Here is a 13499-nt window from a genome sequence, read left to right as displayed (position 1 = left end):
CTCCACTGCCCCAGCTCCCTCCGCCTAAATGCCGGCGGTGACCGGGGCAGCCGGAGATCCGGCCGCCGTGGTCACTGCCGAAGAAAATGGCGTCCCCCCAAATCCTAGTGCCCTAGGTCGCCTAAATGGTTGTACCAGCCCTGTCTTTAACCATAGCAAGGGTCAAGTTGAAAGGACTGTGGAGTACCTCTGCACTGATCCTGTCTAACTTGGAGCGGATTGTGGTCTTTTTGGGGCATCCCTCCCCATAGGGTCTAAGCATCAGTCTAGCCCTGGGTTTACACTGATCTAGATGGATTCTCTGCCAGTGGAATCCACCTCCAGCCTCTGCCTGAGCGCACTCTCCTATAGACATGGCTAAAGTCCCAGTAACTCTTCCAACCCTGGCTCTGCTGTTCCTGCAGCACAAATGGATCCTTGGGGATCTACTTGATAGCGAGTGTCGTCCAAGAGGTGAGGGGTTAGGAACCTCATGGAGGAGAACTCCCTCCCCAGAGCTCCGAGGCACCAAACCGGCAGGCAGGTTCCCTGCTTGCACTGGGCAGGATTCCACACTCACTCGCCAGGCAGGGATGGGGATGGGGATACCATCTAGACCTTCAAGGCTGTTGCTCCAGGCCTAAAATTAAAGCAGAGATAAACAGGCAAGCTCTGAGCCACAGCAGCTCCCACACTCAGGCCAGCCTCCCCCAGCTGCTCCAGCACTCGCTCCGTGGAGCAGTTCCAGGCCGCCTGCCTTCGCCCTGCTGTTGCAGAAGACAGAGACCTCTTAAGGAAGCACTGATGAAAGGAATCAGAACTTTGCTAGTGCTGGGCTTGGCAGCGCTGGTGGGAGGGCAGGCAGTGCTTGGCACTGGCTAGGGAAGCTGAGCTGGGCAGGGAGCGGGAGCGGGAGGGGAGTGCAAGGAGCCCTCTCTGGGTACAGTGAGCTCTGCAAGGCCTTTGCGCGCGGCACAGAGTGCTTTTGATGGACTGATGCCAGGGAAGCTTCTTTAATGGGCGGGGACTGTACCTGCAGCACAGGGCACACAGTACAGGAACCAGAGGCACGCTTAGCGTCCTCCCCGGCCATCTGCTGCACTGATGGATTCGCTCCCTTGACCTGGCAGGATCGCACTCTCCAGATGGGGGAATTCACGCTGCCTGGCCATCCAGCCCTGGGCTTCCCACCCATAGGGCCATCAGTGCCACCCTGACCTTGCCCTGCAGCGATCACCCTGTCCCAGATGGCAGGGGGAACTCAGCCTGCGTGGACGTTTGGCTCCCGGCAGCTTGGAACCAGCTCAGGGGAGGGAGAATCGATCGTTCATTCCCATTCATCTCTCGGCTCCACTGACGTAAATCTGGAGTCACTCTATTGGCTCCAGATTTACAACTGAGATCAGAATCTGTCCTTAGGCTTCTGCAGCCAGATCTAGCCTCCTTCACATCAGCTTGTTCGCTGGTTCCTCGCCAGCACTCTTGCCCACCAGCCAGGCTCCGAATGTAGCCCTCGCCGCCAGCTGTGCCAGCCTATAGGTTGCAAAGATGTAGCTTTAGGAATACATCCAAGTTGCCCCACCTGCCCGCCATCTTTCCCCAAGCTGCGTGTGCGCGCGCACACGCACACACACACCCCCCACCGTGTTTTTATTTTGTTGCAGAGAAACAAAACACTTTATGGCACAAGGCGGGAGCTCCGGCTTCTATCGAGCTCAGCTCCCTGCAGCCCAAGCGGAGAAGCAGCCCCATGTTATGGGCTTTATCCATCATCGCTCAACTGGAAGCCATGGCCTGGAAAATGAGGGCAGCACTTCCCTGGAGTGGTTGCTACTATGCACAAGAGCAGCAGGCCCCCATCCTCCATCCCTGCCTTCTTTCCAGCTCGCAGCCCAATCTGTGCTCCCTTATCTCCCACTGAACTTGGCTGGCTCCGCTGAACCAGCTGTTAGGAATCCTGTTCTATATGCCGATGCCCCTGTACATCAGCGTATTGGTCTCTGTTGGTGCTGCTGACTTGAATGATTGCAACTGAAGTGATGCTGCTTTGCAGACATCTGCTGTTCCCAGGCGAGGGAAGGTCAGAGGAGAAGAGCCGCCAAACAATGGAATAAAGATACGGGCACCCGACTTGGGGGCTGGCACTGCCCCATGGCCTGCCTGCAGCCCTTGGGCCGCTTGCTGACCTTTTCCTTCCCATGCACTTTTGCAAGACCACCTCAGGCCAAATCAGTACGGACAGACAGATTTCCCTAGCTGCCCCCAACTTGCCTGGCAGTGATCTGAACCAACAGGACCCTGGCTGGCATTCAGAAGCACACGTTGCTGCTCCTGCCGCTGGCTGGGGAACCTGTCGGTGCATCAGCAGCAAGGCGAGGGCGAGCGTGTGCCCACATTTGCAGCAGGGACATGATAGTTATTCTTTAACCCTCTCTTGAGCTGGCCTCCGGTTCTGGAGTGCCCCCTTCTCCTGTGCCAGCCCCAGTGGGGTGCCTGTGATGAACACTGGCAGCACAGTGCATGCTGGCCCTTCCCAGCCCCGATCCGGAGGGGTCGCCCTCAGCCTTACATGGGAGCCATCCATCAGAATTTAACTGCCACCGAAGCCCTGATTAGTCTCAAGCCACTAAGATTCCCTGCTCTTCGGTCTGTGGCATTCAGACCCAGCTGAGGCAGCGGCTCACCCCACTAGGGGCTCAGGGGCTGCCTTCTGGATATTAATGTCTGGTCCCCGAGGAGCAGCCAGGGAAGGGGAGGGTTGGGCAGGACTGAATTTGCTGCGCAAATACTGCTTCGGATTCCTTTGGCTCATCCCTCTCCTAAAGCCTCCCAGATTAACATCCCTCTCCAAATTCCTGCCAGGTCCTTAGAACACCCAAAGGAGAGCATCTTTCCAACCACCCAGCCCCGAAAGATCCCCCCTGGGTTCTACTCTGAGCCCCGTGCAGGGTGGAAGGGCTCAATTCCTGAGCTGTGCACAGGCCATAAAGCTGCAGCTACCAATCATACACGTACCTTCATACTGAGTCCCAGCCCCTGGGTTCAGGGGGCTCCTGGGAATGTGGGATGCCCCGGGCCCAGCAAGCTACGGAGCATGCTAGCGACCAGCGACGGGCCAAGGCGAGTTCCCAGTCTGTGAGAGAGACTGATCCTGCAGGACAAAGTTAATCCCTGGGTTATGTTGACCATCTTGATGACGTCAATGGGAATGGCCCGTGCTTGTTCAAGGCCCGAGCCCCCCATCTATACACCAGCACCCAGGACTTCTCAGCCTTTTCCACACTGCAACCCCCCTTCCATATAATCCTCCCGCCCCTGCTGACCCCCCTTCCCATACACAATACGAGAAGGGCAGGGTGGTCACAACCCTCTGACTCGTGTGTGTGACCTCCAGGTTGAGAACCCCTGGGTCAGACTAGATCTGAGGCTAAAGAGAGGCAGCTATCTTGGGGTATGAAGGATTAAGCCCATTGCTTTAAGGTGAACCCCAGCTCTAGGTCAAGCCAGCTAGGGAAGAAACGAGACAACCCCCCAGTCAGGCCAGTGCTTTGCGAACTGCATTCCTGGTTCTGATGTAACCTCTCCATAGGCCCTGTTGCACTGAGACCAGACGGGTGCCAGCTGCCAGCATGCTTCATTGAAGATGGGGAGCGAACCGTGTGAGCTGAGCTGTGCGATGCAGACTAACTTTCCCCCCTCCCACACACACACACCCAACCCAGCTTGTCTGTAGAACAATTCCTTACTGCAGCGCGAATCAGCTGAGTTGAGATCTGGATCCGGCTGAGTTCAGATTTGGATCAGGATCCCACTCCCAGTCTCTCTGGCGTGCTGGGACCCCAGGTTTTTGGTTCAAGTTCATCTCTCGTTAAACAGTGATAGGCAGTCAGAAAAGAAAGCAAATGCTGCCTTCCACCAATGGAGGAAACTGTGCTCGGACTTGGCTGCTGGGAACCAGTAGCCAGAACAGTGTGTTCCTTGTCCCACAGTGGTCAGGGCTTTTGAGCAAAGCTGTTCAGTGCAGTATAGGGAGATCACTATGAGTCAGGCACTACATGCCCTAGAGTCAGTTGCAAGCCTCCCATTGGTTTCCTCACATGCTTACGGAGCTCTCTAATAGGGTCCGCTCTATGGGTATCAATGGCAAAACTCCCATTGACTTCAGCGGATGTAAGAACAAATTTGCTCTATTTGATCTATCATCTATTGTATGTCACTGTCTAGCTAAATCTCTCTCTCCAAAGACAGGAGGCTCTGCGTGAGTGAGGAACAAGGACTCCCTGGCAAGCTGTTTGTAGACAGACAGACAGACAATGGAGGGTAAAGATCAGGTTTTTCCCTACGGAGAGATCAATCAATAGGCCCATAGAGATGTAGCCTCCGGAGTGTTCTCTAGCAAGGCACCCTTTACTGCCTGCAGGGCATTGATCTCTCCACGCTTGTCCTGTGACAGTCATGGGTTCTGGATTGCAAGCCGTCCCCTTTCAAAGCACCATATATCACAGAAGAGATCAAGGCAACTGGAAAGGTGCAGCTTCTCCGGATTTTGTTGCACCCGGCCGCGCGTCGCAACGACACACCTTCGCGGTCGAAAAGGAAAAGCGCTGCTTCTTTTAAAATTCTTTATTTATAAAAAAGTACATTTCTTTCCACAGCTGAGCCACTATTTTTTTTATACAAGTAAAAGGGAGGGTGAAGCCACACCCCCCCAATTCGAACCATGAAAACGTCCCCCCCAACCCAAAATCATTACAAAGGATGGAAAACAAAACAAAAAATCATAAAAGCAAATTCAGTCCGTTACATTATTATTATTTTTTTTTTTTACAAAAGCACTTACAACACAGATTACAAAAAATGCAAGGTTTTTTTTTTTTTTAGGGTTGTTGTTTTTTTTATTCCACAATGATAATTACAGCAAGAAAGAAAAAAAAAGTCACTGGAGTTCAGGGACCATGTTTGGAAAGAAAAGATAGCCAGCCAGATCAGCAGCAGCAGCTCTCCATGGATGCCCATTTACACCAGCTGAGGATCTGGCCCCTTATAGTCATTACATTGACCTTCACCCTTAAGGAGATCACATATGGAATGCCGTGCTGTGCGAATGTATGGGGCAAGCCCCTTCTGTAGGGCTTGACCTTGCAACCTTTGCTCATGGATGGAATTCACCCCCGTGCAGAGGACCAGCCTTTCAGCCCAGAGCCTCAGCCCAATGGCAGTTCGGTGCCTAAACGCCATTGAGGATCTGGGCCGTCCCCTCTGCCATCCTACTTAAACCCTGTTTTAAGGGATAACATGGCACCTGGACTGGTGCTGGCTCTTCGGCATGGTGGTGAATCTCGGACTGTGCCATCGCCTTCAACGGGGCTCGTTCCGGTGAGTAACGGCTGCAAGGTTGGCCCTTTGTGGAGAGGGGGGCGAGTTCCAGGAATGATGGTCGGAGGCAGGATTTGGATGGGAGCAAGTTGACACAGTCTCATCCTCTCCTCCCCACCCCATGCTGCCCCCCTCCTCCCCGCATTCCCGGGGGAAGGGGGTGCTCTGCAGGGAAGCGCATTCGTACGCAGAGCGAGTCACTCTAATTCGCTACGGATCATGTCGAAACAGAAAAAGAAAGTCACAAACCGGGGGAGGGGTAAAGTGCTATCATAAGCCACGTAGAATACGGAGAGGCTTCAGTGCACACAGTGCTGGCAGCGTTCCCCACAGCGCCTCCTCCTGGGAGAGGCTGGGACTGGGGTAGCCACGAGCGCCGCACATTCAATGTTCCTAGAGCATTCCCCACCGCCCCTCCTGCTGGTCTACTCTTCCAAACACCCACCATTTCTCCAGCATTTCCAACAGCTGTCAGATTGGGGTGGGATTGCATTTCTCTACCGGCCATTGTTTCCAGAGCGTTTCGTACTGCTTGGCCTGGAGAAGCTCGAAGCATCTCTCCAGCCAGCCCTTCCACAACATGCCCTGCACTGCTTCCTGTTGGGAAAAAGAAACTGGAACGGGAGTGGATCCCAGCCCCCACTTCTTCACAGCAAACTCCGAGCAGCGCTTTGTTTGGGAAGCCCTGCTGGCATGCTACAAACTTGTCCACCTACAAAACTCAATGGAGACCGCCCCCCCTTTCTCTCAGCCCTCCTCCTCCAGCAGACTGACCGGCAAGCTGAGACTGGGAGACTCATTGCATGTGTGTGTGAGAACAAAGGAACCAGTGGTCCCTTCTTCTAATCATGCTCCCATTTCTATTTGCTATACTGACTCTCTCTCTCTCCCCCTCAGCGATCTGTGGTGAACAGTTGCTGAGTTTCTTTCAACGATGAGCCAGGAAAGGCTCCTCTGTCCCTGCCGTCTCTGCAATCAATTCAGCTCTACCATTTGGGTTTTTGTTTGTGTTTGTTTGTTTGTTTGTTTTTTCCCAAAGAAAACTTCAGATGGAGTTTTGTGTTTTGTTTTTTTCTGGCTTGAATAAAAATGATTTACAAAAACACAGGAACAAACCACCAAACAATCTTGTAATTAAATCAGGGAAAATAACATCACTGGGGTGAATTGTGATGGATAATCCCAGACATAAGCCCCAGCAGGAAAACAGCTGGGGCGTTTTCATACGAATAATACAGACTCAATTTAGTTTGCAGGAGGAGACACGTCTGCCTGCGTGTAGCTCACTGTGGGAGGGAAAGGGACGTGGGCATGTAGCTCAGACCAAATTCACCTTCATTTCTCCAACAGGCCATCTCCTGACCTGGAAGCCATATAATGAGGCCTTTCTTTACCAGGAAGGTCACCTTTCCGTCCTGCTGTCCTCACCTTCTCATTGTGATACAGGGTCCCAGATGCTTTGTCTCTCCCCACTTGTCTCTTTCCCTATGGCAACTGCATGGAGAATAATTCCTGGGCTACCATGTCAGGGCCGGGCTGCTTGTCTGTAACCTCTGTGCCCATATCCTTGCCTGGCACTAACAATCCCTTCTCCCCTTGGACTTTCCAGGGACTACTGCTTACACAGGGCTGGCTAGGACTGCCCAGATATCTTTAGCAAGCTCTGGGATTTCCCTGTGGGCAGAGACGTGTGCAATATGACGTGCACGGCAAACTCCTGTGCAAGGCCTCCTGCCCCCCTTTGGCCAATGGGCTCCCCCTGAGCAGCAGAAATGCAGTTTCTGAGTCCCTCTGCACTAGTCTGCCCTGGGGGTAAGTCAAAGAGGCCATGGATGGAAGGGGAAGGAGGAACACACAAGAAAGGAAGCTGTCGGGAAGGGGCAGAGCGGATCTACTTGTCTCCTGCCTCCATGGAAATCTGTGCTCTTTTGCCTGGTTAACAGAGAGAAAGGTTCGAAAGGGGACTGTATTGGAGCGTTAAACCCTAGCTCTGCAAACGGCCCCCTAGGAACTCGTTCCCCATGGCCATAAGGGCAGCTAGCCCTAGATCTCCCACTGGAAATTAACCCCCCTCCCTCAGTAATACTCAGCAGTGGAGGCCACCCCAATGTATCTTCCTGGCCTTCCCCAAGGGTAAGAAGCCTGGGGTCTCATCTGGGAAAATCCCTCCTTGGGGTCTGGGAAGCAGCTCATTAAATAAGGGAGGAGGCACTGCCAGAGACGGACCCATTAGCCCCGTGGCCTGCTCCTGCCCCAGGAGCAGAGCCCATGCCTGGCCACAGAGGACCAGCAGGAGAGGGCCCTTTGGCAGCCATGGGGAGATGGCTGCTCTGAAGAGTCTCCTCAGATTCATAGCATGAGGGCGCCACGTCTCAGGAAGGAGAGAGGCCTTGGCCGGGATCAGCAAAGCTGTCTAGGGGATTTGGACGCTCAGCTCCCATTAAAAGGAACGGGAGTTGGGCGACGGAATCCCACTGGCACTTCGAAAAGCTCACAGACTGATAGACTTTAAGAACCATCGTGATCATCTAGTCTGACTTCCTGCACATGGCAGGTCACAGAACCTCACCCAGAACTCACTCCTGTAACAGACCCCTAAGGTCTGGTGTGTCTCGTGGGCAGGCCCACCTCGCTGAGCTGTGGGGCTCGAGTCACTGGGGTGGGGATGGAGTACCAGTTCTAAACCATTAGCTCCCATGCAGCCCCGGGACACACAACAAACAGCGTCCTCAGTTTAGCCCCCTACGCATCTCCCCTTCACAACCTTCCTGCCGCGACAGCCACCTTTGACCTAATTAGGGGGGAGAGTGCCCCCCCCAACTCAAGCAGAAGGGTTGGACTCCCACGGATGGAGATCAACCCCAGAGAGGGAATGGATCTCGTTATTGTATCCCAGCAGCTCTCAGACAAATTGTCAATCCATAATATTTCATGAGGCAACTTATTCCTCGCTATAGATTAACGGCGAATCGTTTAGGCTCGCTAATTAAGGCCCCATGAGGGACTCTTGTCCAATTAACTGACCCCATAAACGGTCACCCTTTCAGTAACGAGAGCCGGAAGCATCCTTCTTCTGAGGAGGAGAGGGACGGAGCTAGGGGCCCTGGGTTTTTCCATGGCCGTAGGGCCCAGGCCTGCCCCTGATGATGTGCTATGGGGACAGGATAAGTCAGCGGGGTGCCTGGGACCACCTCACGCTGTGGAATGAGCAGCTCTGAGGTGTAGCTCCCAAACCGGACGTGCTGACGGCAAGGGGAGGTGGGCCCCGCTTGGTTCACAGGGGAGGAGTGCTGCTAGCCAAGCAGGCAGGGCCCCGGTTGGGGGGTGGGGGTGGCACTGCATACATTTCCCCCCATCCTCTTTTCTACCGGCCCTGGTGTAGTCACAGAGACAGCAGGTCTAACACAAATTCAGACTGGGCGTAAGGCGTAGATATTTAAGTCAGAGTAATTAGCCATGGGAACCATTTACCCAGGGTCACAGTGGAGTCTCCATCACTGGCCATGTTTTTCAAAAAGCTCTGCTCTGGAAAGTCTTTAGGAAGAGGCCTCTGCCCTGTGTTACACGGGAGGTCAGACTAGATGATCCCAGTGGTCCCGGCTAGTCTTGGAAGCTATGACTCACACTCTGCAGGGGGTGTGTGGGTGAATGAGCCATTAACCCCGGGGAGGTGGTGTGGCACTATACTGGTGTTCCCAATGACCATAGTGTCTCCCCTCAGCCCTTGTTCCCACATGGCCACCCGCCTGTCTATGATCTATCACATTTACGTCCCTATCCTCTCCCTGAGCCAGCCTGCTCTGTCTGCCCAAGGTTGTAAACTTGCTCCTCATTACACTGGATCGCCATGTGTCTGTCTCTCTAGCTGTAAAGAGCCCTTGATTTGCCTAGGGGTGCGAGAGTCTCGCACAAACACACTCTGGATTATTAAGGAGAGGGCAGGATTCCTGTCTAAGTGTGCAAATGGGAGCTCCCTGCATCACACCACACCTCACCTCCTGCCTATGAGTGTGCAAACGAGAAACCCTCCTGCGTCTGGTCAGTTCACATTTACACGCAAGTCTAAAAAAGGGTGCATGTGCTGTTGTGGTGACTTAATTTGCTTTCACACATGAGCATGCAAATGGAAATTTGGGCACATCTCCTCACTTCACATTTGCACGACATGTGCAAAGAAAGAAACAGGATGACTGGGGATTCACTGCATCAGAGTTTCTGCAAACAGGGTGTATTGCTGATAAGCAACACATGAGAATGGGATTACCCTGAGGCAACTCTGCAGATTCTGCAGTGAGAGAATTTGCCAGACCGTGGATTGGGAGCTCCAGCTGCTTGGGGTTGTTAATCCAGGACACAAGGGCAGCTCAACTGGGCCTGGGGGTTTTGCATGAAGTTCTGGCTCGCCCGTGTGAGCGGGTACCTTCAGACGTGGGCCAAATTCACACCTGCAGCTGGAGTTTGGATGTCCCAGAGCTTGGGGTTAGCATGGGCCTGGGATTTTGGCTTGGCCCTTTTTGGAGTCTGATCCCAGTGAGATTTGGCGCCAAAAGCCCATATGTTTGGGAGTGGGAACTTGGCTAGGGCCCATCTCTAATGCATGATGCACCGTAGAGTACAGAACCACCAGACCACCCGAGGTGACAGCAAGGTTGCAGGAGGGTAAGTGTCTGACTGAGATCCAGCAGGAGTATAATGTTACTTCCTCTGCTCTGTCTTTATCCCAGGACTCCATGTGTCCACCACGTGCTGGGAGTCTCATATCATGGTGGTGCACCTTCATCCGATATGTGCTGCTATCCCTAGGCGGGTGAGGCCTTGACTCCCTTTGGGCTTGCGGGTTTACAACAGTAATCGGTACCTAATCAGAGGGATGCTGGGGATTTCATTTCCTTCGATGGGGCATTTGCTCAGTAGTACGAAAAGAGAAAACTGAGATCCCCAAATCCCTATGTTGAAGTGAGGGTAGAATTCGGTCTTCCTGGGTATGGATTCACCTGACAGCGATGGACGGGCATCCTAAAGTTTAATGGCTTCTCTGAACCCCTTGAGCTAGATCTCTGGAGAGCATCTCTCCCGAGATCTCCAAGACATCCTGCTTTTGATCGGGAAAGAAGCACCCCAAGAACAGCCACTCTTGGGGTATTTCCACCAGGAAGCACAGAAACCACCAGGAAAAAACAGAACAATTACAAACAGAGTTATCTGATTTCCCATCCCTGCAGCAGGAACAAAATCAATCAGTCGAGGGAATGGTGTGGGGCAAGTCCGACTGTACCTGACTCAAGCCAGAAACCATGGGGCGGGCTTTGGAACAGAGTCTGGCTGAAGCTGGATGTGGGATTTTGGTTTGGATTATGAAAAAGGGTCCGAGTCTCCATTCTGCTGCCCAGTTGTATGGCTATGGCTATGACATGAAACCCATGTATGGCACCGGGGGAGAATTAAACCCATTCTAATACACCTCTGAAAACAGTGATCTCTTTTTCATTCATTTAGCCATTTGGTAAAGGAACAGAAAAAACTAACACCTAGCGAATCCTGCCTTGGTGGAAGGTCAGTGTCAGACCGACAACCCTGGAGACTGAAATCTCAGTTAGCCACAGAACAGCAGGGGTAGCAGCAACCCAAGCGTCCCTCCAACCTCCCCATCACATCTCAAGGGGGGGCAGAGGAGATCAGCACACGACTCAATCAGTCCTTGGCCTATCAGCCTCCAAAGAGGCCATTCGATGCAGGCTATCAGTGGCCATAAGGGCAAGGGTCATTACTACGGGAGACGTGGCTGGCAACATTCTCACAAAGGGGAAGGATGTAAACAGATGACTGCAAAGACCTAGCAGTTTAAATACAAAGGGCCTGGCCTGATGCCCATTGAAGTCAACGCATAGGCCCCCATTGGACCTCCCCTAAAGAAACCGCCCACTGGGCTGGGTGGCACCATGCCAACCGGCAGCAGGTTTGCAGGCAGGGCACAGGGGTGTCTCCTGGAACCCTCCCCGTTACTGTGGCACGGAGGTACGTGCAGAGGACACGGCGTGTGTCGGAAACGGGGTGAAATTAACTTCTCCTTGGCTGACACTAAAAACCTCTCACATCTTTAAACAATATGGACACCCCAGCAGGGACCAGTGGCATCACCACGGCCAGGGTCTTTCCCCCCCTTTCTCTTTTCCTTTTCTTTTTGTTGGCTTGTTTTTAAATGATGTAAAAGGATAATAAATGGTAGGAGGGAAACGGCAGCTCCATTTCCCTGTGCCAATAACAGCCCCGTGTGCCTTGGATTTTGCTTAGTTTCATTTGATTCTTATTTGTTCATTACATGCTTAACACTGAGACTCGCTCGTCACAGGCACATTGTGGGGAACAGAAACACCCCAAAAAACAAACAAAAAGAAAAAAAATTAATCCGATATGGCATCTAGGTCTTCATTGCTTTGTGCTTTTCCCCTCCTTGGTCCTCCTTTTTTTTTTTTTTTGCCCTCCCATGGACTCCTCTCACCCCCAAATAAGACAACATACAAACAAATTCCAGTGTTTCGGGGGGCATGGAGCGGGAGGGATCTTTGGGGAAGGACGATTCGAGACACTAAGACACAAATGGGGCATATTATACACAGGTGGGCAGTAGTAGTTAAAGCAAATAGTCACACCGAAGCCACTGATCAATACAAACACCACAGAAGGGGACAAAGTCGGTGGGAGAAATTAAAAAAAACAAACAAACCAACCAAAACAACCTCCCCCCCCAAAAAAACGATCCGTAAGCAAAGCTACCAGCCCCTCCCTCCCCGCCCCCGTCGCCTCCGAATGAGTGGCAGGTGTCTCAAGTCTCTGTCGAGCTCCCTTGGGCCGGGCAGCAGTGGACGTGCATGGATGTGAGCGCGCGCGTGCGATGCATGTGCGAACGGCCCTCGGCCGGGGTCTGGAGGGCGGGGGGGGAGCGTGAGTGGGGGTCTGGGGATGGGGCGAGCTACACGTACCACTCTTTTTTGGAAATAAAAGATCCGTCGTTCTGGGAGACCATGTTCTCAGCCAGGTCCAGCTGCTCGGGGTCGTACTGGAAGCCGAGTGTCCTTTCGCTGTAGGGCTCCGGATGGGCCCCGACCTCGTCCACGGTGAAGTAAGGTCGCTTGGAGTCGTCCTCGTACTTGTTGGCGAGGCCCAGCTTGCGCTCGCCTCCGGCGTCCTCCTCTTCGTCCTCGTAGCTGCTGCCCCCGAGCGGGCCCGGCTTCTTCTCGTCGTCTGAGTCGTCGGGGTACTGCAGGTTCTGGGCCATGGGGGGGTGGTGCTGCGGGACGCCGGCCTTGCTGTACCCGTTGCCGTACACGTGTTTCTTGGTGCTGTAGTCGCCCTTGAAGGTGTGACGCCGGCGGCGGAGCAACACAAAGAGCACCACGGCCACCACCAGGACCAGCGAGACTCCGCCCACCACGCCCCCAATCACGGCCTTGGGGATGTTCGGTTGCGCCACTGATTTGCGGTCATCATTTGGAGGCGGGGTGGAGGGGAATTCTGGGTAGGAAAAGACAGATGGAAGGGGGAACAGTGTCAATCCATGTGCAATTGCACCCTTGCTCCGGGCTTGCATTTCAATCGGTTATTGGTTGGAAGATGAGGGTAAGGAACAAGGAAGGGAAAAATTGGGGAAGGGGAGGAGCCTACGTACGGCGGCCGCGACACGGGGTTAGCGCTCGGGTTCTAGGTGTTAGTCACAGGCGGACCGCGCACCATTGCAAGCTTTCCAGGTCAAGCCACCACCACCAGCAGCATGCAGGAGCCCAGCACGCGACAGACCTAAACCCCTTTCACCAGCGGCATCTACACCCAGCTTTCCAAAAGCTTGCCCCAGATTCAGGCTGCCTCTGTGCTTCGGCTGTCCATCTGGAGATGCCTCGAGCGTGATTTTTGGGATGGGCTGAGCACCTGCGACTCCTGGTGACAAACTCCAGGTGCTCAGTGCTCCTCAAGAATCAGGCCCGAGGCATGTCCGGTCGGGCGACTGAAAACCGAGGCAGAGAAACCGGGGAGGCTGCTTTGCAAAAGTGTGGCCATAGAAATTCGCATTGCACTGGAGCAGACCAATGAGCCATCTAACCTGATATCCCTCCTCCCCGCTGTATCAAATGCAGCCCATCCAGCCCTCT

The 13499-nt window shown here is 53.6% G+C and overlaps 1 protein-coding gene across 7 annotated transcripts in view; it reads right to left on the bottom strand.

Moving 5' to 3' along the window:
• NECTIN1 (nectin cell adhesion molecule 1) overlaps positions 1-13499 on the bottom strand; it is a 155624-nt gene that overhangs the window by 52389 nt on the left and 89736 nt on the right. For 2 of the 7 annotated variants that reach the window (XM_008164527.4, XM_065570343.1), the window contains exon 6: positions 4845-12867. The exons of the other annotated variants lie outside the window; for them this stretch is intronic. In XM_008164527.4, coding sequence (XP_008162749.2) covers positions 12326-12867 — 542 coding nt within the window. In that variant the 3' untranslated portion in view covers positions 4845-12325. Of the gene's footprint in view, positions 1-4844; positions 12868-13499 lie in introns of those variants that run through there. 7 annotated transcript variants of the gene reach the window in all.

The sequence above is a fragment of the Chrysemys picta genome, chromosome 16 (genome assembly GCF_011386835.1).
Source record: "Chrysemys picta bellii isolate R12L10 chromosome 16, ASM1138683v2, whole genome shotgun sequence".
NCBI classification, from domain to species: Eukaryota; Metazoa; Chordata; order Testudines; family Emydidae; genus Chrysemys; species Chrysemys picta.
The sequence above is the reverse complement of the archived record's forward strand: the minus strand, read 5'-3'. Positions and strand labels throughout refer to the sequence as shown.